The 26801-nt window shown below is 37.9% G+C and overlaps 1 protein-coding gene across 1 annotated transcript in view; it reads left to right on the forward strand.

Annotated features, from left to right (window-relative positions):
* Positions 1–26801, forward strand: part of LGR4 (leucine rich repeat containing G protein-coupled receptor 4) — a 100958-nt gene that overhangs the window by 64930 nt on the left and 9227 nt on the right. Inside the window, exons 3-14 of the mRNA XM_090263101.1 lie at positions 7068–7139; positions 8380–8451; positions 16365–16580; positions 17775–17846; positions 19494–19562; positions 20439–20510; positions 20733–20804; positions 21141–21209; positions 22924–22995; positions 24054–24119; positions 24892–24963; positions 26655–26726. Coding sequence (XP_090119227.1) covers positions 7068–7139; positions 8380–8451; positions 16365–16580; positions 17775–17846; positions 19494–19562; positions 20439–20510; positions 20733–20804; positions 21141–21209; positions 22924–22995; positions 24054–24119; positions 24892–24963; positions 26655–26726 — 996 coding nt within the window. The remainder of the gene's footprint in view (positions 1–7067; positions 7140–8379; positions 8452–16364; positions 16581–17774; positions 17847–19493; positions 19563–20438; positions 20511–20732; positions 20805–21140; positions 21210–22923; positions 22996–24053; positions 24120–24891; positions 24964–26654; positions 26727–26801) is intronic.

Genomic DNA, 26801 nt, shown 5'->3' on the forward strand with positions numbered 1-26801 from the left:
AGACCTGTGTTAAATCTGGTGATCATGTACACAACCCAGAGTATGTTGAGATAATACTGTTGACCAATGTGCTGGTGTTCCCATGTTTAAAGTCCAGCCCTCCCCTCTTCAGAAAATATCCTCCCAGAATATGTTAAGAAAGAAGATTGTTGTCATAGCACTTTAAAATCTAGCCAAATAGCTCTTTCCTGTTAGGGGAGTGAAGGGGAGTAGAAGTGAAACAAGAGGATGAAACACACAGAAAAGTAAAGATAATCAGTAAGCTCCCCCCACTTGTTAAGTAGCAGTTTTTACCTTTTTGAATCCAGAGTCTTATTTATAATGGGGTGTAGTTGGAGCATCAAAGCACATACCGAATGCCTGTTACATGTCAGGTTCCATGCAAGAGGATACAAAATAAAGATAACCTAGCCCCTGCTCCTAAGGGACATGTAACGCAATTGAAGGAGTTATGACAAGTTCATAGTAACCAGAGGCAAAAGAAGATGCAACCATCGAGAGAACTTTGCCTATGCAGAAACCTGGGGAATCAAAGGAAGGGGCTATCATAATGGTTTCACGTTGTTGGGAGTATCCAACCTGGACAGTGATGATGAATAAGCATTTCACGGGCGGAGGCTGGCGTGGGCATGTTTCAGGCGAAGGAAGTGTCAGAAGGAAAGAGCGGTAGAAAAGCATAGTGTATTAAACTGCAGATACACAGAACAAAGGGGGAAGAAGGAGAATCATACTGAAGGTCTGGCTAATTCAGCAGGGAAAATACTCAGAGTTGTGCTTTTTAATTTTAATTGTAGTGTCATAAATAAGTGGTGTGAAGCGGGAATCTTGTGGAAATTCCTGGCAATAATATAGGAGGGAAAAAATGGCCTAGACTTGGGTGACAGCAGGAAGAGTGGATGGACTGACACCTTTGCAGCCAGGCTCTCTATGGTCTTTGGAGACTGAAAAGGTTCAGAGTGAACAGGGGAAAGAAGCAGGTAGTGCTTGGGACCACATACCCTTAGCACACAGGAAAGCATGCCACCTTCCCCCTTCTGTTCTCACACTAATGATTTGTTTTTTCTTTAGGGCGTCACAGCCATTGAAAGAATGAGTAAAAAATGTAAATACATCATGTACCAAATTAAAAAGGTTTTCTGTAGCCAGCCAACAGTTTCCCGCAGTGAAAAGCTGAGAACACTGTTGGGTCTAGCAGGGGCAACACAAGGCACAGGACGGGAAGTAGCTGGTCTCTGCTAGGAGAGGACTGACAAATTCTTCCTTAAGACCAGCCACCTGGTTTTCCTTGGGAGTTGCTGAAAAAGCACAGCAAAGAATGTTCTATATTCTAATAGAGTCCCAGTGAGTTTAGGGCACACCCTGCCCCTTAGGGCACCCAGGGATGTCGTCTTCCCCCCTCCCCCCTGATCATCTCTGGCTATGGGAAGGATGGTACTGTTAGTCTGTTGGAAACTCCTCTATAAAATTGCAATTCTGAGCTGCTAATGCCATAGCTTGTGAGCTCTGGTCTGCTAGGTGAGAACTGTTGCAACTCAAACAAGGCCACTGCCCTTGTCCATTGTGTTCCACCTCCCTGGGAATTGTTTCCCAATCTCTTGGTGACACACTGGAGACATCACTGCGCAGAGAAAGTAGATAAGCATTGGAGCCAGCCTGGAATGCTGGCTCCTCTGCTTACCAGCTGCGTGACTTATGCCAAGGCAGCTAACCTCTTAGGGACTCAGAGAAGTGTGGCTGTGGCCATGAGGTGATTAAAATGGAAAACGAATGTCTGTAAGCCACTTATCACAGTGTCTGTTAACTACTGTAGGCTCAGGACAGAGTAGGTGTTTCCTTCCAGAGATTTTGGAACTTTGTCCCGAACCCTGTTATTTACTTACTCACTTGGCTCCTTCTGGATCCGAGATTTTGAAAATGAAGCATCCCTAGGGTCTGCTCTGAGACATACTGGCCCATGGAATAAGCAGAGGCTTCAGAGCTCTCACCAAGCTGCTGTGTTTATTATGCATTAGCAGCAGCTCGGTGAAACGTGGGCAGATGCATTCCAGAGGGCTCCGCATGATCTGTTTACTCCGGGAAGAAACGAAGTAATCAAAGGTAGTGTGAGGTACAGCGCCCGCATCTCAGCATTATCTCTACCCACCACATCCTAGTAGTGTTGATTTCTCTAGATAGTGAGCTTGCATTTCAGGATACGCCACACACAGAGAGCTCATTTGGTCGTTCCCATTAATGATAAATGGTAGGGAGAGAGAGGGTGCTTTTTGAAGTTAGCTTACTTTAGTTTTCCCATGGCCCATAAAGGGGCAAAGATTTGGGGAAAGGAAACAAATATTTTGGCTCATGTGGTTAAACACTCTTTTCTGTTGACAAGTGAAGGTAATCAGGTTCTCTGCATTTTGTCACTTCCTTTGTTAACTTATAAAATACTACTTTTCATGAGCTCCAGTACAATAGACTAAACACAATGAAAGTCCATAGATATGGGGATATTAAAAGCTAATATTAGAGACAAAAGAATAAGAATCCTGTAACAGCCTCAGTCTGTTTATAGTGTTTGTTTTTTGGCAGACTTGACAATTGAAGGCTGGTCTTTCAAATAACTTGGAGGAGCAGCAATAGTCATGTGACTACTGGCAGCCCTGGGAGAAAGAAGGCTACTTGCCCCTTCTCTGGTCCTTCTGGTCCAATTTGATCTTTTATTTTATTTTTTGTTGTTTATTCCTTTTTAAAAATTATATTTTATTGATTGTGCTATTACAGTTGTCCCAATTTTCCCCCCTTTGCTCCCTGCCACCCAGCAACCCCCACTCCCTCAGGCAATCCCCACACCATTGTTCATGTCCATGGTTCTTTGGCTTCTCCATTTCCTATACTGTGCTTTACATCCCCATGGGTATTCTGTAACTACCTCTTTGCACTTCTTAATCCCCTCACCTCTTCCCCCATTCCCCTATACTCCACTCCCACCAGACAACCATCAAAATGTTCTCCGTATTCATGATTATGTCTCTGTTCTTCTTGTTTGCTTAGTTTGTTTTTTAGATTCAATTGTTGATAGATATGTATTTATTGCCATTTTATTGTTCATAGTTTAGACCTTCTTTTTCTTAAATAAGTCCCTTCAACATTTTGTAGAATAATGGTTTGGTGATGATGCGCTCCTTTAGTGTTTTCTTGTCTGGGAAGCTCTTTATCTGCCTTTAGATTCTAAATGATAGCTTTGTTGTGTAGACCAATCTTGGCTGTAGGTCCCTGCTTTTCATGACTGAATATTTCTTATCAATCCCCTCTAGCCTGATTTCTTTTGAGAAATCAGCTGACAGTCTTATGGTAATATCCCTCTAGGTAACTGACTTCTTTTCTCTTGCTGCTTTTAAGATTCTCTTTTTATCTTTAATCTTTGGCATTTTAATTATGATGTGTCTTGGAGTGGGCCTGTTTGTGTCCATCTTGTTTGGGATTCTCTGTGCTTCCTGGACTTGCATGTCTATTTCCTTAGGGAGGATGACAAAAATGAGACAAAGAAACATGGCCCAAATGAAAGACCAGATCAAAACTCCAGAAAAAGAATTAAACGAAATGGAGATAAGCAATCTATCAGATGCAGAGTTCAAAACACTGGTTATAAGGATTCTCGAGTAACTTAGGATCTCAACAGCATAAAAAAGATCCAGTCAGAAATGAAGGATACACTAATTGAAATAAAGAACAGTTTATAGAAAAACAGCAGTAGAGTGGATGAAGCTGAAAATCAAATTATTTGGAACATAAGGAAACAAAAAACAACGAATCAGAACAACAACAAGAAAAAAGAACCCAAAAAAATGAGGACAGTATAAGCAGCCTCTGGGACAACTTCAAGCATTCCAACATTCGCATTATGCCAGAAGAAGAAGAGAAAGAAATTGGGAATCTATTTGAAAAAATAATGAAAGAAAACTTCCAATTTGATCTTTTAATGGTGTGATCTCTTAAGCACTGATTTACAGTTGTGAGCATTATCAGTTGAATTTAATTAGTGAGCCTGGGTGGGGGAAGGGGGCTTGAGAGGACTTACACTAAGCCTTCACTGAGGCGTAGACTATGGGGAGCTATGGAATGGCAAGCATTTTCCAGGAAGAAATTCTGAGAAAGCAATTAAAAAAACATTATTGATTTGAGAGAGAGTAAGAGAGACCCATCGATTTGTTGTTCCACTTATTGATCCATTTACAGGTTGATTTTTGTATGTGTCCTGGCCAGGGATCGAATCCACAACCTTGGCATATAGGGATGATACTCTAACCAACTGAGCTAACTGGCCAGGGAAGAAAACAGTTTTTGAATAATGACATGGCATGATGGTGGGTGGGAACAGAAGGGTGAGATGTATGCTCTTTACTTGGAAGTGTTTGCACTTGGCCTACAAGGCTACTGTGCAAGGAACAACCAGTGGAAGGCAAGTCCCACTGAGTTTTAGGAAATCACACATCAGGCATATTTGTAAGAACTGAAGTTTTCACAGGAAGTAGCACTGAAGTTGGGCATTTAAGGTGTGAAGATGAGGTTGAGGGGTAAAGCATTTAAAGATGTAGTGGTGTAACTGCCTAGTTTGGAATCAAGAGGATTTGCTGAGAAGAAATATTTAAAAATGGAAGCACCGAAAGGGTCTTCAAACCATCTACAATCTCTCGTTTTATAGAGAATGAGCCTGGATTGTGGGGAGCCTCAAAAGACAGGCTGGGGTGCCTTGTCAGAAACAGTACGTGGTGGGAGGGATTTAAGAGGAATTTAGTTTAGGGGCATGTGTTAAAACTGTGTTAAATCCCATCTTTTTTTAAATTAAATTCATTGGGGTGGCATTAGTTAATTAGATCATATAGGTTTCAAGTGTACGTTTTTATGATACATGATCTGTATTATTGCATTGTGTGCCCGCCACCCAAAATCAAACCATCTTCCATCATTTGGTACCTTCACACTCCCTTACCTCTGTTAACCACCATACTGTTGTCTGTGTCTATGGGTTTCAGTTTTACATCCCACATATGAGAGAAATCATATGGTTCCTAACTTTTTCTGTCTGACTTATTTCACTTAGTATGATATTCTCAAGGTCCATCCACGTTGTCAGAAATGGCAGGATTTCATGTTTTCTTATTCCATTGTATATATGTATCACATCTTCTTTATCCAATCATCTCTCGAGGGACACTTTAATTGATTGCATGTCTTGGCTACTGTGTGTTAAATCCTGTCCTATAACTGTGGTGTTGCCTGAAAATTCAGCATTGCTATCCTCGCTGTTGAATAAACAATGTACTTGCTCCTGGTTTCTGAATCCTCTGATTGTTTTACTGTTCACTCTTCCATCCACATCCCCACACACATACACATCTTCAGTATGTTTCTATGCTAATACTAGGTGAAGATCAAGTGTCATCTTTTCCAAGGCTGTATGCATTTTAACTGGGACAAAAACTTCAAGAGAAGATTAAATGCATCTAAAAAGTAGAGTTTTCAGGCCTCAGTGACTTTGAATTTTAGGAGCCTTCCTAAAACCAAGGTGTATAAGAGGAACAGATTGGAAGCAGGGGAACACCTGAAGTCTAAGAGGATGATGTATGCCTGGCACTTAGTAGGCAGTTACTCTATATTTGTTATCAGAGAAGGAAAACTCTGACTCCAAAAAACCTCCGCTGCCTTGCGGCATACCTCTTCAGGGGAAAGGCTAAGGGAGTAAACCCCGACAGAAAATCCGGAGCCGGAGTCCCTAAGGCGGTTTGACGTTGTAGTCAACACCGGCAACTCCTGCGGCGCACCTGAAGCCAAGCTGTATTGACTCCGTCTTTCCCTTGGACCCTTCAGCTGCGAAGAGAGGGGGGGTCTGCTGCATGGGGAACAGCAGACCCTCCATATCACCCTGCCCAGGCTCTGTAGCTTCAGTAGAAGCTACACCATCGTCTCTCGAGACGGACGGATGCCGACGACTCTATATTTGTTAATGAGGGAAACTTTTTGGTGAATGAATGAATAGATGAATAAGGCTCAGAGGTGCATGGTGCTTACGGAGAAAAATGAAAGAGCAATGGAAACAGACCCCTGAAAGGAGGAATTAATATCACTTGGTGATTATGTGATCCCAAGACATGAAGGGGAGAGAGCTGCTTCTTTTTTTTTTTTAATTAGAGGTACAGAATCTTGTTCCATGGAAGAATACCCCTGATGAAACCAGGAAACTGGGAGAGTCCTGTGTTTAATCCTGTGGGCACACAACTATCATTCTAAGTCAATACTTGAAAACTTCCTTTAGTTCATCTCTTTATAAATTACTTATATGAGTTGTCCCATTTCCTGCTTCTTTTCCTTAAAGTTCTCTTTCCAACTTTTCTTGCCATTTCTGTGTGCCTGGGAAAATGAGAAAATACAGTTAAGTATGCATGGTGTGTTCAGATTTTTTACAAAATGACCCAAAAAATTCTGTTCTTTTTTATTCCACTTTTACTTCCATTTAAATTTCTCACTTCAAAATTCTTTAGGACAACGCTTTTTCAAAGAAAATAAAGATTTTTTTTTTCTTTAAGTTATGCTTGCAATGACTGACTTTTTGCCTCTCTTTCGCACGGAATGGGCTGCTCTGGGTTATGGAGAGATAACAGTCTGACTTGCCTCCTGAAGGCATTCCTCCTTGACAGACTGGTTTGCTCTGATCTGAATAAACACTCCTGCCTACTGGCCAAGTAGTCTGTATTTATGAGGCACTTGCAAAATACCGCAAGCTGCAGAGAGTGACCATGAATAGCAAACTTAATTTGGTTTAATGTGTTTTGGCTTGCTTGACCTCACCAGAATAAAAATGTGCCTTGCTAAATTATTGTATTGGGTATTTAAAAAAAAATTCTAGAGACATTTATCACACTGGAAAAGTCTTGGGATAGCAGAGGTTTAAGTCCACGTTTAATGTCAGATAAACTTGAGAAATGTTTAACATAGAGCTTTAATCACAGATTAGGTTATTGTGAGTTCTGAATTTTAAGAGTCTGAATTACAATTTTTTTTCCTTCTTGCTACTTTTTTTTTTCTAGACGATTGGCTGGCAACGACCTTTCTTTTATCCACCCAAAGGCCTTGTCTGGGTTGAAAGAACTCAAAGTTCTGTAAGTAATGCAATTTTAGAGTTTCACAGCTGGCTGTGTATTTTCTTTCTGCCTAGTCAACATGCTTGGAGCTAGGTTAAGCACAGTTTCGTTTAGCTCAGGATTAAAAGATTTAAGGAGTGGCCAGTGGGTAGTATGGGAGGGTTGAGGTTGATTTAGGCAAATTTAGATCTAGATAACAAAAGTTGAAATCTAAATAATAGGTATTCTGACCTCTAGTACATTATAGTTGAATGTTAGACTTTTTATGTGGCTAATCCACTGAGTCAAAAATCATATTTAAGTTTTACCCTTTGGGTTTTGTTTCTATATATTTTATAGCTATAAGAATATTGATTTAGCTGACCCTAGAGGGAAAAAGGCTTACAGAGTTCCAAAGGTTAAGATCATTTAAGAGCTAAAGGGAATTGAGATGCTTGTGATTTACAGAGCTTGTGAGGGATCAGGACATAAATTCCCGGCAGGGGTCTGGAGTTTGGAGTGTGGCAGATTGGGGAACAGGTGAACTGACTGCCAGCCCCACTTCTACCACTACCTTGCTGGGTGACCCTCTGCATGTCACTAGACTTCACTGGTTCAGTGAGCTAGATGGGCCCTTTACCACCCCGTGCTGTGATTATGACTCATGTCAAGCAGTTTTTTATTAATGTGACTCGGGATGGCTTCAGGCAAAAACTACAGGGACTTCATTTTTGGTACTGATCTATGCCATCAAGCTCCAGGCCCTAACTATTAGATAATTATTAAAGCTCTGTTTCTGCGCTGGCCCTGCATTCACCGAGGGTGTGACTGCTGCCCCCGAAGAGATTGGGGTCTCCTATCCTCTTGGCAAAATTGGCTTCACCTAATGTCATGTTTCTGGGCTCTGCTTTATTCAAATTTGAAAAGGGATTCTAGTGGGGTCTTTGTTATTCCTCCCAGTTAACTTGTTATACCTGCCAGTTAACATTAACTAGGGTGATGAAGGTTAATTAGGGTGTCTTAATTCCTGAGAGTGAAACAGCCCCTGGAAATGTGTAGATTACCCAGCAGGCCTGTGCTAGGAGATGACTTGGGTTTCATTTCTGGCTTTATAACAAATGTTTCTTGCTTTTTTACAATTCTCTTGTCTTGGGTGCTTTCCACCTTGACCTCTTCCCTTTCCTGCCACTGGAAATATTATTTTTGAAAGAAATGACTGAATTCTTCTAAGAAAAAATGGTAACAATAGCTTATTCACTAACCAAAAATTTCCTTCCAGAACCCTCCAAAACAATCAGTTGAAAACAGTACCCAGTGAAGCCATTCGAGGACTGAGTGCCTTGCAGTCTTTGTAAGTAACTTTTTGGTTTTCTGCATTCTTGAATCATTAGACCATCTGGCCACTGCATGTGTAAAGGGCTGGAATTCCAGGGAAAGGGGGAGGTTTATCTTCTCATCTGGGATAAAAATGGGGATGACCATTTGCTTTTATGGAAATGTCCTTTGGTGAGGGAGAAGCAGGTGGTTTGGTTTCCCTATTCTGTTTCTCAGGAGTGGGAGGAAGCTACAAGTATACACAGCTGGGTGTAATTCCATAGCTTGCATGTGGCAGGTGGTTGTCACCTCTTTGGAGCTGGAACCGGAGTTATGTGTGTACAGAAGTTCTGGTGTCTTGTGCCATGACAGTCAAGGAACAGCCACAAAGAGATTTCTGCTTCAGGTTGTAATGAGAATCAGAACACATTGATTAGAGTTCCTTATCTGTGGACACTGAACACACATTGGGAGTGGCAACCTATGGCCTGTGCTACCTTCTTCCCAGGTTTTTCTTTTGGAGGAAAAGTTGGTTTTAGGTGGAGTGTTCAAGATTTTAACTCTTGATTTTTTACTGTGTTCAACCACTAATTTCCAAAGCTTTTTCATATAGCACTTCACTTGGTTCTTTCTTTGCATGTGTGTGTGTGTACGTATATGCACCTGGAGAATGGGGATCGTAGCTGCCATGGTTTGGGTACGCATACCCCGCTTCTGCCTCTAGTGGGTAGACAGATCAGCAGCATGGTATCGCAGGGACCCTGCACATCCACAGAAGATTTTGAAGAAACAACTTTTTATATTGAATAACCAGATGTTTGTTAATGACTAGAATGCATAGTATAGAGTAGTGTTGGGGCTACACCTATAGGTTTCTTTATCCCTGGAATGGAAAATCAGGTTCCCCTGTTTTCAGGGCACTTTAAAGGAAAAGGTAAGGAGCACTTAACTGAAGCATGTACTTATTGTAATTTTACTTTTGCCAAGGCCCTTTGTGTATTTATCTGTCAGAATGTTTGTATTGCTTTCAAAAGGAAATTCAGATTTATTAGAATTCTCTTTGGTTTTGAATCCCCACTTTGCTGTTTACTGACTGTATGGTGTTGGGCAAGTTCTTTAAAATTTTCCATACAGCAGTTTGCTCATTACTTACCATGTACTTGAGTTGGTGAAGAGGACTTACGACAATATCTGACTGGTAGTAAGTGCTCAATAAACATTGTGGAATTGCTTACTATTAATAGGGGTGATATATTTTATTAGTGTTTCCTTTCATTATTAGTTTACCCAATTTGCATACCTAGGTGAAGGGAATGTCTTTGAAGGTAATGAAGAAGTATTCTTCAAAACAGTGAATTTTGTTAGTTTCTTATTCTACTAGAATCACGAATACAAACTTAACAGTTTTAGTTCATGTCCTAATGCTAAATGCAATGAGACTATAGCATAATTTCTCAAAGTATTCTGCATCAGAATTACTAGGGAGAAATGTCTCTAAAATACAGATCCCAAGGCTATGTCCTAGAAGTAGTAATATTTTCTCTTTAAAGGTAGCTAGATGTCAAAAAATTGCCCATGTAATTCTTATGTTCACAGAAGTTTTGAGATTCGCTCTGAATAAAAAACTGTAATAGTTATCACATGTTTATGTTATGCATTATAAAATTAAGTTTTAGCCACATCATGTATTTATATACTAATTTGTTTCTTAGGGTTTTTAAATTCTTTGCCCTTTAAAATAACTATAAATGGAAGCTTTAATAGGAAATGTGAGTTATAAAAGACTTAGGTGACAATGACTGAGCTAGCTACTGTCCCAGCCATTTGCTAATATAAACCTATTTTTAACTGCATCCAAAAAACATCACTGGGAATTGTAAATTATAGATTACTTTTTGATTTTAGTTTAGATGTTCTAGTAGTAAATGGAAAGTGAAAATAAAAATATGTAACAATTAAACTTTATAATATATCTGATATTGTAACAGTTAAACTTTACAATGTATCTAAGGTCATAAAAAAGGAGTATCTAGGGTATTAGCCATTTAATGTCTAGTTTAAATAGCAGTTTAAGGTAAAAATGTATATTTAAGTAGCTCATTTCTCCAAAGTGTCAGGTTTGGGAATATAAGGATTTGTTATTCACTGTAGCCAATTGAGTAGATTCTGAATAGACTTTCAGTGAATTGGAATGAATTCCTTTACAGAAATGTGACTTTGCTGCCTGTGCACCCTTTGCAACCTGGGACGGATGTGCTCAGAGCCTTCTTTCCCTCCTCAGACCTCAATTCATTAGATAGTTTAAATAGTTCCTTTTTTTTTTCTTCTTCAGAATCCATTTTACTTTTTAAGACCTTCATACATAATTGTTCTTATTTCACAAGACTTAGTAACCAATATGTTCAGTCATTTTTGTATACTTTGAAGGCTTAAAAAAGAGAAAACTGGTATCTTTGAACTTTAGAACAGAAAAAGCACCAAGAAAATATAAAAATAGATTCTTTTTCATTTGTGGTCAATACGTATATTAAAGTATATATAGCATTTATTGGTAACATAGATGATTTAGATGATTTAAAGTGTTTTTCACAGAAATCATTGGTTTCTGTCTCTAAAACAATGTTTAAACAGGCATACAGTGCTCATCACTCATTGAGTGAGTTGTATAATTTAAATTATGTCCAAAATTGGGATGAAGGGTGGGAGTGAAGAGTCAAAATGTTTTTTAAGCATCAGGATATTTTTACATGTATCAGAAACAGAAGGCGCTATGTGTCAGGCCTGTTTTATTTGAGAAGGAAATGTTCATGGGTTTGTTAGCACAGTGGGTGTAGTGGTCAAGTTAGCTACAATTGAAATTCTGTCGTGGTGTAAAACAGTCTTATCAGCACTTGAGTCAGTTTGAAAATCTGATCTTCAGATCTGAATTACACAAAAGATTTCCTTGCGGTTTCGAAGTAGTGCTTTAAAGGGAGCAAAGTTCATTAGGGGTTGAAATTGAACACAGTGGTTTGATGCAAGTCTGTGATGATGGCTACAAAATCTCAAAGTGAATTGTTGATATTAATAAAAAGGGAGCATTGACAGCCTTCCACAAAGTCTTGAGAATGGCTAAAGCATTGCCTGAGCAGGATATTAAAATAATATACCAGAATTTGCCCTCTAGATTTTTTTTCTTTACATTAGATTACACTTATATGGAATATGATAGGCTTTCAAAGGCTAAGTTTTCTAGGTTTTCCACAATAACATAATTTCTTAACTATTTTAAACTAGAAACTGGTAACAAAATGCAATACTATAATATTTACATTACTGGTAAGTTAAAAGAAGAGCGAAAAAGGAAGAGCTTTTGATTACACAGAATAGGTATTTACTGAAACAGACATTCATCACATACCAAATTATTTGGTTTGTAATTTCATTTAAGGCAACATAAAAAAAAGAAAAAAAGTATATGAGTCTCAGTGAGATGTAAAAAGGTTTTTGAGAAAGAGAATGAATGCATATTTTAAAGACAAATAATAGGGGAATTTGGTGAATACATTGTTAACCTTTTAACAACTAAAGTGCGCTCAAATAAGATACTAATTGTATGGAGTTTAAAAGATAGAATACCTTAACCAAGCCCACGTCATCCCACTTAGGGAGCTATCCGATGCCATTTACTGCATCTACTAAGTGAACTCATATAGTATTTTCTTTGTCTATTAGGATAAATATTAATAACATAGGTCATTGGTACAAAGCCACAGCTCTAGGATGAATTCTCTGTGAAACATTAATCTCAGTGTAAGTGCACTTGTTTAATATTTATGGGTGTGCCTCCAACACCAACATGTGAATTGAGGTATAAGGATTAACCATTTGAGTCACCACAAATCTTTTTTCTCATTTAACTTCTTAAGGGCTTCATTTTCCAAAGTTCTTCCCTTTGATCTCAACTTGAACGTGGCTCAATTTTTGGAGGTTTTTAGCACAGAAGAAATTATCTCTCTGTGTTTAATGCAGTATTATTATTTTACCTAGAATAGAATTTCATTTACTGTCTTAGCTCAAAATTCACCTGGTCATCTTGTTTTAAGTAAAGGCTATCTCCTTCTTGGATGGTATATGACACAGAATTCTGCAGGAGCATAAATGGTGTATGTAATACTGGTCTTAGGTTAAAAAGGTAGTGAGAACTTTCTTTATTAGGGTATTTTAGCACATTTCAACAAAACACTTAAATGGGGATCTCTGTGTGTATGTGGGGAAAACATTTTGTTGAATATGAATACATTCATCATCAATTTGATAGCATAAGCAATTTTAACTTTTAAACGTCTGTAACGCTGAGAAACTAGGGGCTTCAATTTCTACTTAAAATACAATACAAACCCCTTACCTGGCCCATAAGGGGTCCACATAATCTGGTCCCTGTTTGTATCTCCATCTATGTCTCTGGATGGACTCACCACTCCCTTCCTCTCCTGTATTGATCACTCTAACCCCTGCGGGATGCTGGGACAACACTCAGCTCGTTTCTGCTACTTAATCTGCCCGTGATGTTTCCCCGAACACTCCTTTCCTGACTCCCTCTGCCACTTGCTCTTACACCCTCCTGCTCCTTCTCTGAACCCTTCCTTCTGAATGCCTGTTTATCTTTTTCTCAGTATCCTGTTTATTTACTTCATAGCACATTTTAAGCACTCTATAATCATGTTTAAAATTTATCATATTGTGTGTCACCTCCACTAAAAGGTCAGTCTCCTGAGGACAGGCTTCCCCATTTCATCTTTTGTGCCTATCAAGATGCTCCATTTAAATATGTTGAATGAATTTCAGATAATTAAATTAGCTACAAGAAGGATTTAATTGCACTAACTATTTATTACATTATATGGTTAATTGCATGATTATATGTTCAGTGTCTCTCCTTAAGTAGAAGTTCCTTGAGGTTGTGAAGCGTGCATGTATGTGTGGGTATGTCTGATTAAACATAGTCCTATCTCCTCACTAAAGCAAATCTCCTAAGCAGTTCAGTAGCCAGGACTTTGCCAGACTGTTACATAAAGGATGCCTGTCTCTTCTCAGGGGCTGGTTCTAGAAAGCCCCAGGAATTAACAAGCTTAAAAATGTTTGTTTCTAAGTGGATTCGAAAGGCAGCTGCTCAGTTTCATGAGCTCTCCCATTTTTCAATGTCCTTTTAGTTATCTTGGCTTTATCAAAAAGAAAGCTTCCATCTGATCCTCACCAGGGCCAGGGGTCTTTAACCCCTGCTCACCTATCTGCCTTGGAGAAGGAGACTGTCTCTGGGGCCTGGGCAGTTAGTTGGGAGCAGCGCTCACTACTTTCCTGGAGGAAAAAGGGACAGTTATGGCAGGATCTGAAGCCAGAACAGCATAAGGAAAACAGGAGGCACACAGACCACTCTAGAAGGATATGTTTATTGATAGTAGAGAGAGAGTGAGAGAGGGATGGAGGGAAGGAGGGAAGGAAAGAGGGACAGACAGACATTGATTGATTGCCTCCATACATGCCTCATACACACCCCTACTGGGGACTGAACCTGAAACATTTTAGTGCATGGGATGATGCTATAATCAATTGAGCAATCCAGCCAGGGCTGTCATACCTAATTTTTTTTAAAACATGCAGTCATTTTGACTTTTTACCAGTTTTTTCTTGTTGTGTTGTTCCCTAATTTTCACCAAGAGGTCCAAGTCCAAGCCTGTCAGGTATGACCTTAGGTAGGGAAGATGTATCAACAAGGGATTGTGAAGTCAGTTGTGATTTGCTGAATGCCTACTGACCCTTATGATACCAATACCAGGTTGTCTTTGTGTCGAAAGATGATTATTCCAACAATTACACCCAGTTGTGCCAACAATAGCACTTAAGACTTAGTTTACCAGATTTTCAGATGGTGACTTAATTTTATGTATGAATCTTATTAGTACAGTGTCCTTAATTTTAAAAAGCTTGGAAAAATGAAAGAAGCTTTGAAACCACAGTAACATTCATCAGAGAAGCCGTTTGCCCTTAATAACCATTTATTTTGACAAACTAATTTTTAAAAAACTACTCGATGCTAAGAGAAAAGGACAAGGTTGCTTTGCTAGTACATAGCACCTATATTTTTAACTTGGCTGGTGGTAATAAGGATTGTTAAGAATCTATTAAAATGTTTCTTGTTGGTACCAAGTCAGAATAGCAATTAAATTTAATTATGATCAAATATTAGTTATGATATAAAAATTTAAATAAAGTAGCATTATTTGTTCATCTTAGTTTCTTGTTTTTGTATTTTTTATATATTCTGAAACAAAAAATTCCAGCTTAATTAAGCTTTGTGAGTTTTTTTTTTTTTTCTTCTTAATTTCTACTCTTAAGTTACTTTTAGTCAGAAAGTCTTAAAGGATTCCAATTTAGAGTCATTTCTTTGTTATGAAGGACGGGAAAGAACTGACTTCCATTTATTGATCTTTGAAAAGTTATTAGGTTTTATGAGAACTTCTAGGAAAGAATAAGTAAATAGGACTACATCAAATTTAAAAACTTCTGCATGGCTAAAGAAAACATCATCAAAATGAAAAGGGAACCAACCATATGGGAAAACATATTTGCAAATGATACCTCAGACTAGGGTTTGATCTGCAAAATATATAAAAAACTCATGCAACTCAACACCAGGAAGAAAAACAATCCAATTAAAAAATGGGCAAAGGACCTCAATAGACACTTCTGCAAGGAGAACATACAGAGGGCCTATAGGCACATGAAAGAATGCTCAACATCACTAGCCATCAGAGAGATGCAAATTAAATCCTCAATGAGATACAGTAGTCCCTCTCTATATCGCGGTTCACTTATCACAGCCTCACTGTATCACAGGATTTTAAAAAATATTATATTTAATTTTGTATCGCGGATTTTTTGCTATATTGCAGGATTTTGTGGTATTGTATAAGTATGTTGTTAAAGTTATGTAGGTTTAAGAGTGTAGAATAAATGTAAGGTTCCCACTTTGCAGTGGGAGGAGGGCTCTAGAACGTAATACCCACGATAAATGAGGGAATACTGTACCACCTCACACCAGTCAGAATGGCCATCATTAACAAATCAAGAAAAAACAAGTGCTGGCGAGGATTCAGAGAAAAGGGAACCCTAGTGCACTGTTGGTGGGAATGCAGACTGGTGCAGCCACTATGGAAAACAGTATGGAATTACCTCAAAAAACTGAAAATGAAACTGCCTTTTGAACCAGCAGTTCCACTGCTGGGATTATACCCTAAGAATCCTGAAACACCAATTCAAAAGAAGAACTTATGCATCCCTATGTACATAGCAGTGCTATTTATAATAGCCAAGTGCTGGAAACAGCCTGAGAGCCCATTAGTTAAATGAGTGAATCAAAACACTGTGGTACGTTTACACAATGGAATACTACACAGCAGAAAGAAAGAAGGAATGCCTACCTTTCAGAACAGTATGGATGGCGAAAGACAAATACCATAGGATCTCACCTAATACAGGACCCTAATGAACAACACAAACAAATGAGCAAAATAGAACCAGACGGAAGTAAACCAGGAACAGACTGACAGTGCCCAGAGGGGAGGGAGGAGGAGGAGAAGGGGGGAAAGAAGGGGAAAGGTCTAGTTAAGGAACAGGTATAAATGACCCATGGCCATGGGCAACGGGGTTGGGATTGACTGTAGGAGTAGAGGAGGGCGAAACAGGGGATGGCAATGGGGGAAAATTGGGACAACTGTAATAGAACAACAATTAAAAACATTAAAAAATAATAATAATAGAACTTCTAGTGGAATTAAAGAAATCAAGATGTCACAGCCCTGGTCAGTTTATAAATCCTTTTCGTTTTGAGAACTCGGAGAGTTGTGTGATGTGGATTGACTCATTCCGCTAGGATTTGTTCCTGAACATGGTTGTTTTTGTTGCCATTAGGCGCTTAGATGCCAACCACATTACCTCGGTCCCTGTGGACAGTTTCGAGGGGCTTGCTCAGCTGCGACACCTGTGGCTGGATGACAACAGTCTGACGGAGGTGCCTGTGCACCCCCTCAGCAATCTGCCAGCTCTGCAGGCGCTGACCTTGGCCCTCAATAGAATCTCAAGCATCCCCGACTTTGCGTTTACCAACCTGTCAAGCCTGGTGGTTCTGTAAGTATCACTCCATTTAATACCATATACCTATGCTAATTTGGGAGCAAAAACTGGTTTCTTGTGACAAGTTATTATGAAAGTATCTTGCTGATTATGCTCTTAAAGAGCTAGGGGTTGGGGGAGCTGCCTTTTACAATATCAAACATGATGACTTTTAAAAATACAAAATAAGATAATTTTAAAAATTAACATCTGATGATAACTGTTGAATCTCTAAAATATGGGGCCATTTGTAATTGTGAGAAGAAATTGGGTCATTTAACAAACAGTGTTCACTTGTGTCTCAGGAGTAGATTCAATGTTAAAAAAAGCAGAATTGTTTTGAGGTGCTCATAGAAGAGTTCCAGCGATATTTTATGTTTTTATTAACTTGTCTATTCAAACAGTGTGTGTGTGTGGGGGGGTGTGCGTGTGCGCGCGCACATGTGTGGTTTTAAGGTTTGAAAACTTTGACATAATAAAATGGCATTTCTTTTAAAATCTGTTACCAATTCTTGATGTAGGCCGACTTGCTTCCTTCCATGTCATTTCCCCCACTTCCCTGAAGGAGAACCCATCTAAGTTTCACCTCATATAACTCAGAGCTCCTCAACACTTTTGCTTTGATAGGGGCGAATATTAAGATACCTTTAATGTGTGTACCCTTTTCCCGCTAGAAATATTACCCCTCACTATTGGTGTTCTGTCCAGTGAATCTGAGTCTGTGATGTGTATATCAAGATAACTGCCCCATGCTATTTGTTTTTCATTAGTTAAGTGTTGAAATGTTTAGCTATATTTTTCTTTTAAAACATTTTTTATTGAATTTATTGTGGTGACATTGCTTAATACACTTACATAGGTATACAGTTCTGTAATTCATCACCTATGTATTGTACTGTGTGTTCAGTCCCCAAAGTCAAGTCTCCTTCCGTCACCTTTTATCCCCCCATTCCCTCTTCTACCGCCCCCCACCCCCCTTTCCCTCTGGTGATCACCGTACTGTTGTCTGTGCCTATGAATATTTTTTTCTTTTTGTTTATTCCCTTTATCTTTTTCACCCAGCCCCTGAACCCTCTCCCCCCAATAGCTGTCAGTCTGTTGCTATACCATTCCTCTAAGCCATACAGACTTAGACATATGAAACATTGCAGTAGTTACTATACTATTGGGTGATGTAAAAGTCATTTTAATGCTTTTTATTCCCCATAGGCATCTTCATAACAATAAAATTAAAAGTCTGGGTCAACACTGTTTTGATGGACTAGATAACCTGGAGACTTTGTAAGTTTTTTCATATTTTGTATGATCATATTGTGATGTCAAGGATGCAATTTTGCATTTCATTGCAGGAAAAGGAAAAAATAAAGGTCTTGAGTTCAGCTCATTACTAATTTGCTTTAATATATGACTAAATTCCTGCTATCAAATAACAGTTATGAATACTAACCTGAGTTTATGGTTAAAAAATGGCACACAAATTTGAGCTTAATATTTCTTACAAAAGTACATGTTAAAAGCAGCTCAAGCTCTTAAAATGTATGGGTAGATAATTATGGAATTTTGAGCCTCATTAAATTCTGGAAAAAGTTTTTTGTTTGTTTTTTCCTTGTACTCAGTTGTCTGGTTAATTTTAACACTGAGGTGGAATATTATCTCTGTTTTCATGTGCTAAATCTGATAAAGGTTTTCTTTTTGCTTAGGGTACTGTTGTTGTTATTTCTACTGGTTAAACTTTTTGGGAGTTCTGGCTATTTCAGCTGTATTTTGCAACACTGTGAGCAAAAGACATTCTGCAGCCCTGTGCAGTGGAGAATAGGATCTTGATTTCTGTTGTTTTAGTTTATATTAGTTGCTTTTATTTGAAGATTTATAATATTTGCCATTGTGGTGTACTAAGTGATTCAGAATATGTCCCAATTAGGTGGGTGACTAACATCTGATTGAAATGCTTAAGGTTTGTAACATTTTGTTTAACTGAATTTTCTGGTTAACTCTCAGTTAATGAGAAGACATTTAGTACTCTGTTAATCCACTTTCCTGTCTGAACAACTAAAGGATGGTGAACATCAATGGATATTTGAAAGTTGAAGCTCTTAAAGAGAGTTACAAACTCAGTTCTCCTTTTCTATGCAAATACAAGTGTAACAGGAGACTGAACGGGTCTTCTGATCCTAGACCATGTGTACCATTCCAAATATATTAAAATTGAACCTCTTTTTCCTGGTTAAATTTTTATTTGCCACTTTTCTTTCTCTGTGGAAAAGGAAGATGAAATAGGTCTCTAAGGAGCTGGGCATATGATTTTGTTTTACTCTCATTTTGAAATCACCATGCTAATCATATTCCAATATGCTCTTTAGGTTAAAAGAATTAAAATTTAAACATACTCAAAATTGAGACTTTTTAGTACACTTCACTGTGACATTTCTCTCCCAATTAATGTAGCATTTTCAACTATTTGTAATCTATTAGAGGACAATCGTTATGTGAGCTCCTCCTGGTTCGTCTCCTTCATACGTATCTTGGCTCATCTTGCTGATGGTGGTAGGACTGAGGGTCAGCTGCCGTCATGCCAGAATTTCAGGAAGCCACTTATAAATGGGCAATTTAGTAAATTCTATTTTATGGTGAATTTCTTGAGAAATGACATTCAGATAATTTGTTTAGTACACCAGTAATATGTGATTCTGGGAATTCTTTGAACTTTTAAAATTGACTTAAAAACATTATAGCAGAATTGTGATTCTTTTTCCTAAGGTATAAATTTAATTAAACTCCTACAGGGTTTTGAATGGCAATAGGGTTGGTAAAGAAATATCATCCAGAGAATGTGATATTTAAAAAACATATTTATACCAAAATATCTTATAAATAATGACCACGTTTCAATATTCTTATATACTTTGCCTTTTTTTTTTTTTCCTCTAGGGACTTGAATTACAATAACTTGGGGGAATTTCCTCAGGCTATTAAAGCCCTTCCTAGCCTAAAAGAGCTGTGAGTATTGCTTTGCTTTCTTTATGTTTTAATATCTGTAGAACTCACAAATTAATATTCCAACAATGAGATTTTTAGAACATCTTGGTTCCATTACATACACCATGAAACATACACACAAACACACGTGATCATACAGACTGGAATGTGTTGGCTGGCATGAACAATCCTGTGTATAGATTACCATATAGAGCTAGATTCTGGTGAAACAAAAGCTGTAACATATGGTCTCTGCCTTGTAGGAGCTTGTGGTCTTAGTTTCACTGGGAAGGCTGACCATGTAAGGTAGACAGAGAGCAGTTTCTAGGTGGAAATGGCTACTGGGTGAACAGGATAAAGAACTCATTCTAGAAAAAGACTTCAGTTGAGGCTTGAGGTCATTGGAAAAGGCATCACTAAAGAGAAGAAATTGGACTGGACTTGGAAGAATAGAAATATTTAAGAAAAGGGATAGGGGAGCATTTTAGAGGTTGGATTTGTCAAGGGTAGAGGTAGGAACATATATGACATAACACATTGTGTCACGACAGCTAAACTCTCGGATGAATTGCTTAAAGACTAAATGCAGGAGATAGAGAGATTTTGGGGTCAGAACATGTTATTCTTGTGGTCTAAAGTTCTTTGATGATGAAGGTACAGCTAAGAGTATATGAGGAACCTGATTGTTAGGAGGCTAAGCTGTGTGTTTCAAGAGAATTATCTATGGTCCTGAAGATGAAATGTAATTAAAAATTCAGTTTCCCTATATTTTTGAAGTTTTCATTTAGTTGTTATCAGTTGTATACTATATAATACTGAACAGGAGTAGATATTTGGGTTTTAACTTATTTTACAAGGGCATATGTATTTCAAAATATTTTTCTCCTATCTTTTTAGGTTATTTCATAGTAATTCTATTTCTGTGATCCCTGATGGAGCATTTGACGGTAATCCACTCTTAAGAACTATGTAAGTAGTTTTGAAAGTTTCTTTTTATATATATAGTCATGTACAGTTATGTCTATATGATGCCAACCAAACATCTGAGTGAAGAATGAAAATTAAGGCTTTTAGATGTATGAACTTTACGAACATAGGTTTAGTTCTAGAGTGCTTGTGACATATTAAAACTTTGTTTCTTCGTTTTTTTGTGTTGTTGTTTTTTTTTTTTTTTTCGGTCTATTTTTACAGACATTTGTATGACAATCCTCTATCTTTTGTGGGGAACTCAGCATTTCACAATTTATCTGATCTTCATTCCTTGTAAGTATTATATAAATTTTAAAACAAACCTGAATATTTATACAGTCGCTTTAGTGAAAAACTAGAATTTATTACTGTAACAGCAGAAAACAAAATCTTTTAGTTACTTTCCTTTGAGCAGAAGTCCAAAGGATAATTCTGCAAATTTATGATAGTTTTTATTTATGTGAACATTTGGCCAATTTATCACATTCTCAAGTACATTCAAGAGATGAAAGCAATTTTATTTGGAGGTCTTGTACTACTATGATTTTAAATTAAAAAAAATAAAATGTAAATATTATCTATGGAAAATTTTTTATTTTAAATTACCTTTTCTCTCCCAATTGCTTACAGGGTCATTCGTGGTGCAAACATGGTCCAGCAATTCCCCAATCTGACTGGGACTGTCCATCTGGAGAGCCTGTAAGTGTGGCCCTTTGAAGGGGGGCCGTGTCGAGATAATGTGCAAGCCTGCTATAGCTTGCCAGTGCTTGTGGGCGATGATGAAGACTTTGATTCCTATAGTCGCCATTGTGAATATCATGTATGGAGATGGATATTGGGTTTGGGGTCAGTCAGCTCAGATAGAGTATCGCCTAGTATGTGGAGATAAGATCTGAAAAGGTCGTGGAAAATATAAGGCAGTAATCAAGTACAAAGCTAGAAGCAGTGCTCTAGGAATTCAGAAGTGGAGCAATCAATGTAGCGTATCAGGGAAGGCTTCATGGAGGAGGTGAAATGTTTCAAAATGAAATACTGGCAGGTTTCCCAGAGTTGGGTCTTTTATTTAGAAAGGCAGGATTTAGTAAAATCAAATATAGCTAGAATTGAATGGGGAGTGATAGAAATTTGGGAAATTGTTTGGGTCTTAATTTTGACATGGCAAACCTTGAACATTGAACATTTGCTTTTGGTGAAGCTTCCTCGTGGATGGTCTGTAAATGGGTTGCATGTGCATCCAAGATCTTGATGACTTAAGCCCTCGAGCAGCCAGGTGAGGCCTGAGGTGGTTAAGATCTCAGCCACCAGGAGCCTTACCACACTGTGTCACATAAATTTTTTTATTTTTATGTGTGCCAAGATCTAAGAAAAAAGAAGTTGGGAAGTGCTGAACTAAGGAGTCTAAACTTGACTTTTCTTTTTTAAAAAGAGAATATTTACTTACTTTTAGAGGGAGGGGAAGGGAGGGAGAAAGAGAGGGAGAGAAACATCAATGTGTGAGAGATACATGAATCGGCTGCCTCTTGCTCACCCCCAACTGGGGGCCTGGCCTGCAACCCAGGCATGTGCCCTGACTGGGAATTGAACCAGTGGCCTATCAGGTTGTAAGCCAGTGCTCAATCCACTGAGCCACAGCGGCCGAGGCTAAACTTGGCTCTTAATTAGAGGTGTTGAGACTGATGGAGAAGGTGGTGTGAGGAGGATAAGAAAGACTAGAGATAGGAAGAATGGTGAGCAGGCCATGGGAATGATCCGCTTGGTTCAATGAACAATGAACCATGAGAATTCTGTCTGCAATCCATCACTGGAGCTCTTCTCTGTGACTGGAGATTCCGCCACCTCTTTCTACACCATCTCACCTTGCTCTGCTTTGTAGGAATAAAAATAGAAATAGAGAGTTAGAAGCCGGAGACACTACAGAGGAAGAAAAAGTAGGAATTGGTGATTGACTGCAAATGGGAACAGAGAAAGGGAGGAAGTAAGAGAAAATTTGAGACGTTTGGGTCAGGTTGATTGCAAGAAAAGACAGGAACAAGGTTTGGGGGTGGGATGTCCAATTGGTTCCAAATGTTTTGGGGGTGTGGAGGGCATGACAGAACTTGCAGGTAGTTATGGTCAGGTTATGACTGTGGATTAGTGTTTTTATGTTGGTCCATGTGATAAATCAAACATGTTGTGTGGACAATCTTAACATCTAGTGTCACGGGCTTTTCTGCATTACTATGAAAATGATGCCAGCATGGAGAAGGTTAATTCACGTCCCCACATTCCTAACTTTAAGGAGTAATTGGGCAGTGGGGTACTAGATTCTAGTCCATGTGCAAATATGTGAGCTTTTGTTTTTCTAAATGAGAATAGCACTTTGTTTACCATCTCAACTTGAGTCATTTCTTAGATGAACCATGTTTTTCCACAGGACCTTGACAGGTACAAAGATAAGCAGTATATCCAGCAATTTGTGCCAAGAACAAAAGATGCTTAGGACTTTGTAAGTTGGATTCTTCTTCTCTTCTTTTACCTTTGTTTTATGTACTTCACACATGTTGAGTTTTATTTTTAATGAACTATTTTCATAAGGTGATTTTAAGGGATAATTATTGAGTATTTCTTCTTCCCTTCATGGATATGAGTGATTATGTTAATAGCCCCTGAGTAGGTAATGTGCATTTGAATTTAGTTTTAGGGTTATATCAATATATATTACACATATTGTGACTTGACTTTGAACAAACTAAAGCCCAACTAGGTCCTTCCTTGATTTTCTTTTTCTTATTCTGACTCCTTGTTTTTATTCTAGTTTCCCCAGGAGAGTCAGCTCCCCATATCCTACTGTCGTCCATAACCTAAGCAGGGCCCACATCTTTCTTAGATCAGGAACCAACTAAGCATGAAGTTTTCCAAAACCTTTAAACTGACCTAGAAAATAAAAGTAACTAAAGGATATAAAAATGTCAAAAGAACAAATAATTAAGTTACTATGTTGTTAATAAGTATTTAGTGGAGAGAGATAGTAACAAAATAAGTGACTGATTGATTAAGCAAGTAATTACATGGTGTCATGGAATATCAAAGATGACAATTACATCTGAGAAAAAACTGCAGTGGGATATCTGAGAGCTAACTAGTTCCAATATATGATTTAATATGTTTTTAGAAGTATGAGTACCATTCCTCTTACAGCTTTTTAATGAAATAACAAGAATATTGTAAAATATAAATTAAAAAGTCTGTAACTCTATCACTTAAACACAACTTATATATAGTCTGTATTATATGTTTATTTTTAATTGTATGTTTATTTTATATAATTAATATTTTAAATATATTTTTTATATTATCTATACTCAACATTATATACTTGAAGTTTGCGAATCACCAGCCTTTCAGCTCTAGAAACTTATAAGTCTTAGAAAATAAATAGTTGCTTTTCTTGTTCAGCTGTATATCTTTATTACTTAGCACTGCTTTCAATGCTTCTGAGTACAGTTCCTTTAATATAGTTTTCTGATGACATAACATTAATTTATTAATTTCCATTGTTTTAAGGGACTTGTCTTACAACAATATAAAAGACCTTCCAAGCTTTAATGGTTGCCATGCTCTGGAAGAAATGTAAGTTGCTCTTTGACTTTAGTCTTTTTGCTGTGGTATATTAATTCATTGAGTATTTCTTATTTTAAATAAATGCCTTTAATATTAAGAAATTAGAGATTCTTATAATAAGGTGTTCTTATGAATAAATGTCCACTTGTACGTAGCATGTTCATGCAACCAGTATTTATTAGACATCTACCTATCAGGAATTCTATGAGACACTGTGGGTAGGATGGTGTATACCAAACAAATGAACAAACAAACAAAATCTTATCATGGCTGTTGAGGGAAACCAGACATGGGATCTACTGTGTACTCACACGGGACATTTCTGAGGGAAGCTATGGGAAGGTGGGGAGAAATAGGCATTAATTCTCCCATTTTTGATCCCCTCCTTCCTCTAACCTTCTTCCTATGGTGGTTGGTGTGATTGTGTTGTCTTGGATCCTTTCTCACTGGGTTGCCTTCCTGCTCTCACTCCTGAGCAGGATTGATAAAGGAATTTAGATAATGTACATACACTTGCAGTATAATTTGGGAAAGAATATCAATTAATCTAACCATTTCAACTTATAGATAAGGAAACAATAGTTTCTTTGACTTTCAACAAGATCATTCAGTGTTACTTATGCATGAGTATTTAAACTTAGAAAAAGTTTAATTAAGAAATGTTATTTTTCAAACTAGAAAATTATTTTTTATCCTTTTCCCTTTTTTCCTCTTCCTCATCCTCCCTTTCCTCCTCCTGTCATCGATCCTCATCTCCTTCTTCCCCTCCTCCTTCTTCTAGTTCTTTGCAGCGTAATCAGATCCACCAAATAAAAGAAGGAACTTTTCAAGGCCTCATATCCTTAAGGATACTGTAAGTTTCTCTGATTATTGGGGACAAGTAAACTTTTTATCAAGCTATAAATTAAATATATCAGTACAATTCTTATTTTAATAGATACTTAAAGATGTGATTTATTGTATAAATATTGTTCTTCAAACTTTACCACATGGTACTTTACAAATAATGTCTTTTCAGTAATTTTTACCTTAGCTCATTTCTGGTATTATACCTTGGTGAGTGAAAAAGAATAATGTGTATAACCTGAGAGATACAGTTTGTTTGTTTGCAAGTCATAATGATGAGGTTTGCCAATCCATTAGACTAGGGCTGGCAAACTATAATTGTGGGCCAGATCCAGCCTGCCTCCTGTTTTTGTAAATTAAATTTTGTTGGCACACAGTCATACATACCCCTTTTGTTTAAGTATCATCGGAAGCTGATTTCCACCATACTGCTGCAGAGTTGAATACTTGTAATAGAGACCATGTGACCCCCCCCGCCCTTGCCCCCCCCCCCCCAAGAGGTGAAAAATATTTACTATCTGGCCTTCTACAGAAAAAGTTTGTTGACCCCTGCCCTGGTCTATCTATCATGACAAATATAGCCAATGTGCAGCAGGAGTACTCATTTTAAAAATGATGTGCATTTGAGTGTATATTTGTGCCAACTACTTTATTAAGCACTAGGGAATATAGAGGTGACTAAGACAAACCTGGTCATTGCATTCCTGGAACTTGAGTGCAGAAAACACAAGTCACTAAATTAGTGAACATTTTTTAAAAATGCAGAATAGGTTTGAAAAATTGACAGTGAAGTGAACTTACATATATTGAGTCCTGTTTTTCAGTAGCTCCCCATTAAGAGATGAAAAATGCATTCTGCTAGAAAACATTTTCTTGGTGGTTGGGTCGCCGGGTCTTTCCCTGTCGCTGACAGGCTTGTCATGGGTCTGGGCACCAGGAGGAAGGGCACTGGCTCCCAGCTGCCATCACTTCTGGAGGACTGATAAGTGACAACAATGAAAAAAAACTGCCTTTTCATGATTTGAAACTAAGTTTATTGAGTTTTCCTGTTATCTAGGCGATGTGTCATGGAATGAATTTATCCAATCTCTAAACTTCCGTTAAGGCTCAGTTTAAGTGTGGTTGGAGATTATTTCTCTGTTTCATTATTTCTGTACTGTCAGAGTTTCTGAGGGTGTGTTCCTCACTATAGTATGGTTCTGCTGTTAGTATAATTTTTATTTCCTGTTTGGGGAAAAAAAAAATATCTTGAGGCCCTTCTGGAATGCTCTTGTTTGCATATTGATTATTTGTCTTCTCTCCGAGCCTTATCACTAACCTTTGAGAAGGCAAATACTATGGAACTTGCTTTTATTTTAAGCTTTGTTAGGAACTGAGCTTTTCCTCACCTCGTTAACAGTACCAAAGGTTATATCATATCATTTATAATTTTGAACCGGTACCCGACTGATAAGGTGCAGAAAATCCACAACTGTGTTGCAACAGATATCAAGCAGAATTATTGCCACATGGAACACATTCCAAGAAAGATTTTTGAGAAGGAGAGGGATTCAATATACAGATAAAAATGTTGTTGGACAAGGCTAAAGGTCTTTGTTATCAGGGCTATTGTGACTACCTCAAACTCTAAAGTGTAGTCAAAGTAACTGCAATTTCAGTTTATTTGAAAAGATTAACATGTTATTCTTATAATTGTAGAGATCTGAGTAGAAACCTGATCCATGAAATTCACGACAGAGCTTTTGCCAACCTTGGGTCAATAACTAACCTGTAAGTTGATGACTTTATACAGTAATATTAGGAAAGTAATGAAGAGTCTATGGAAACTTGTGTTTTAGAATTGAC

Source organism: Furipterus horrens, unplaced genomic scaffold (genome assembly GCF_987537825.1).
Source record: "Furipterus horrens unplaced genomic scaffold, mFurHor1.1.pri manual_scaffold_2, whole genome shotgun sequence".
Taxonomy (NCBI): domain Eukaryota; kingdom Metazoa; phylum Chordata; class Mammalia; order Chiroptera; family Furipteridae; genus Furipterus; species Furipterus horrens.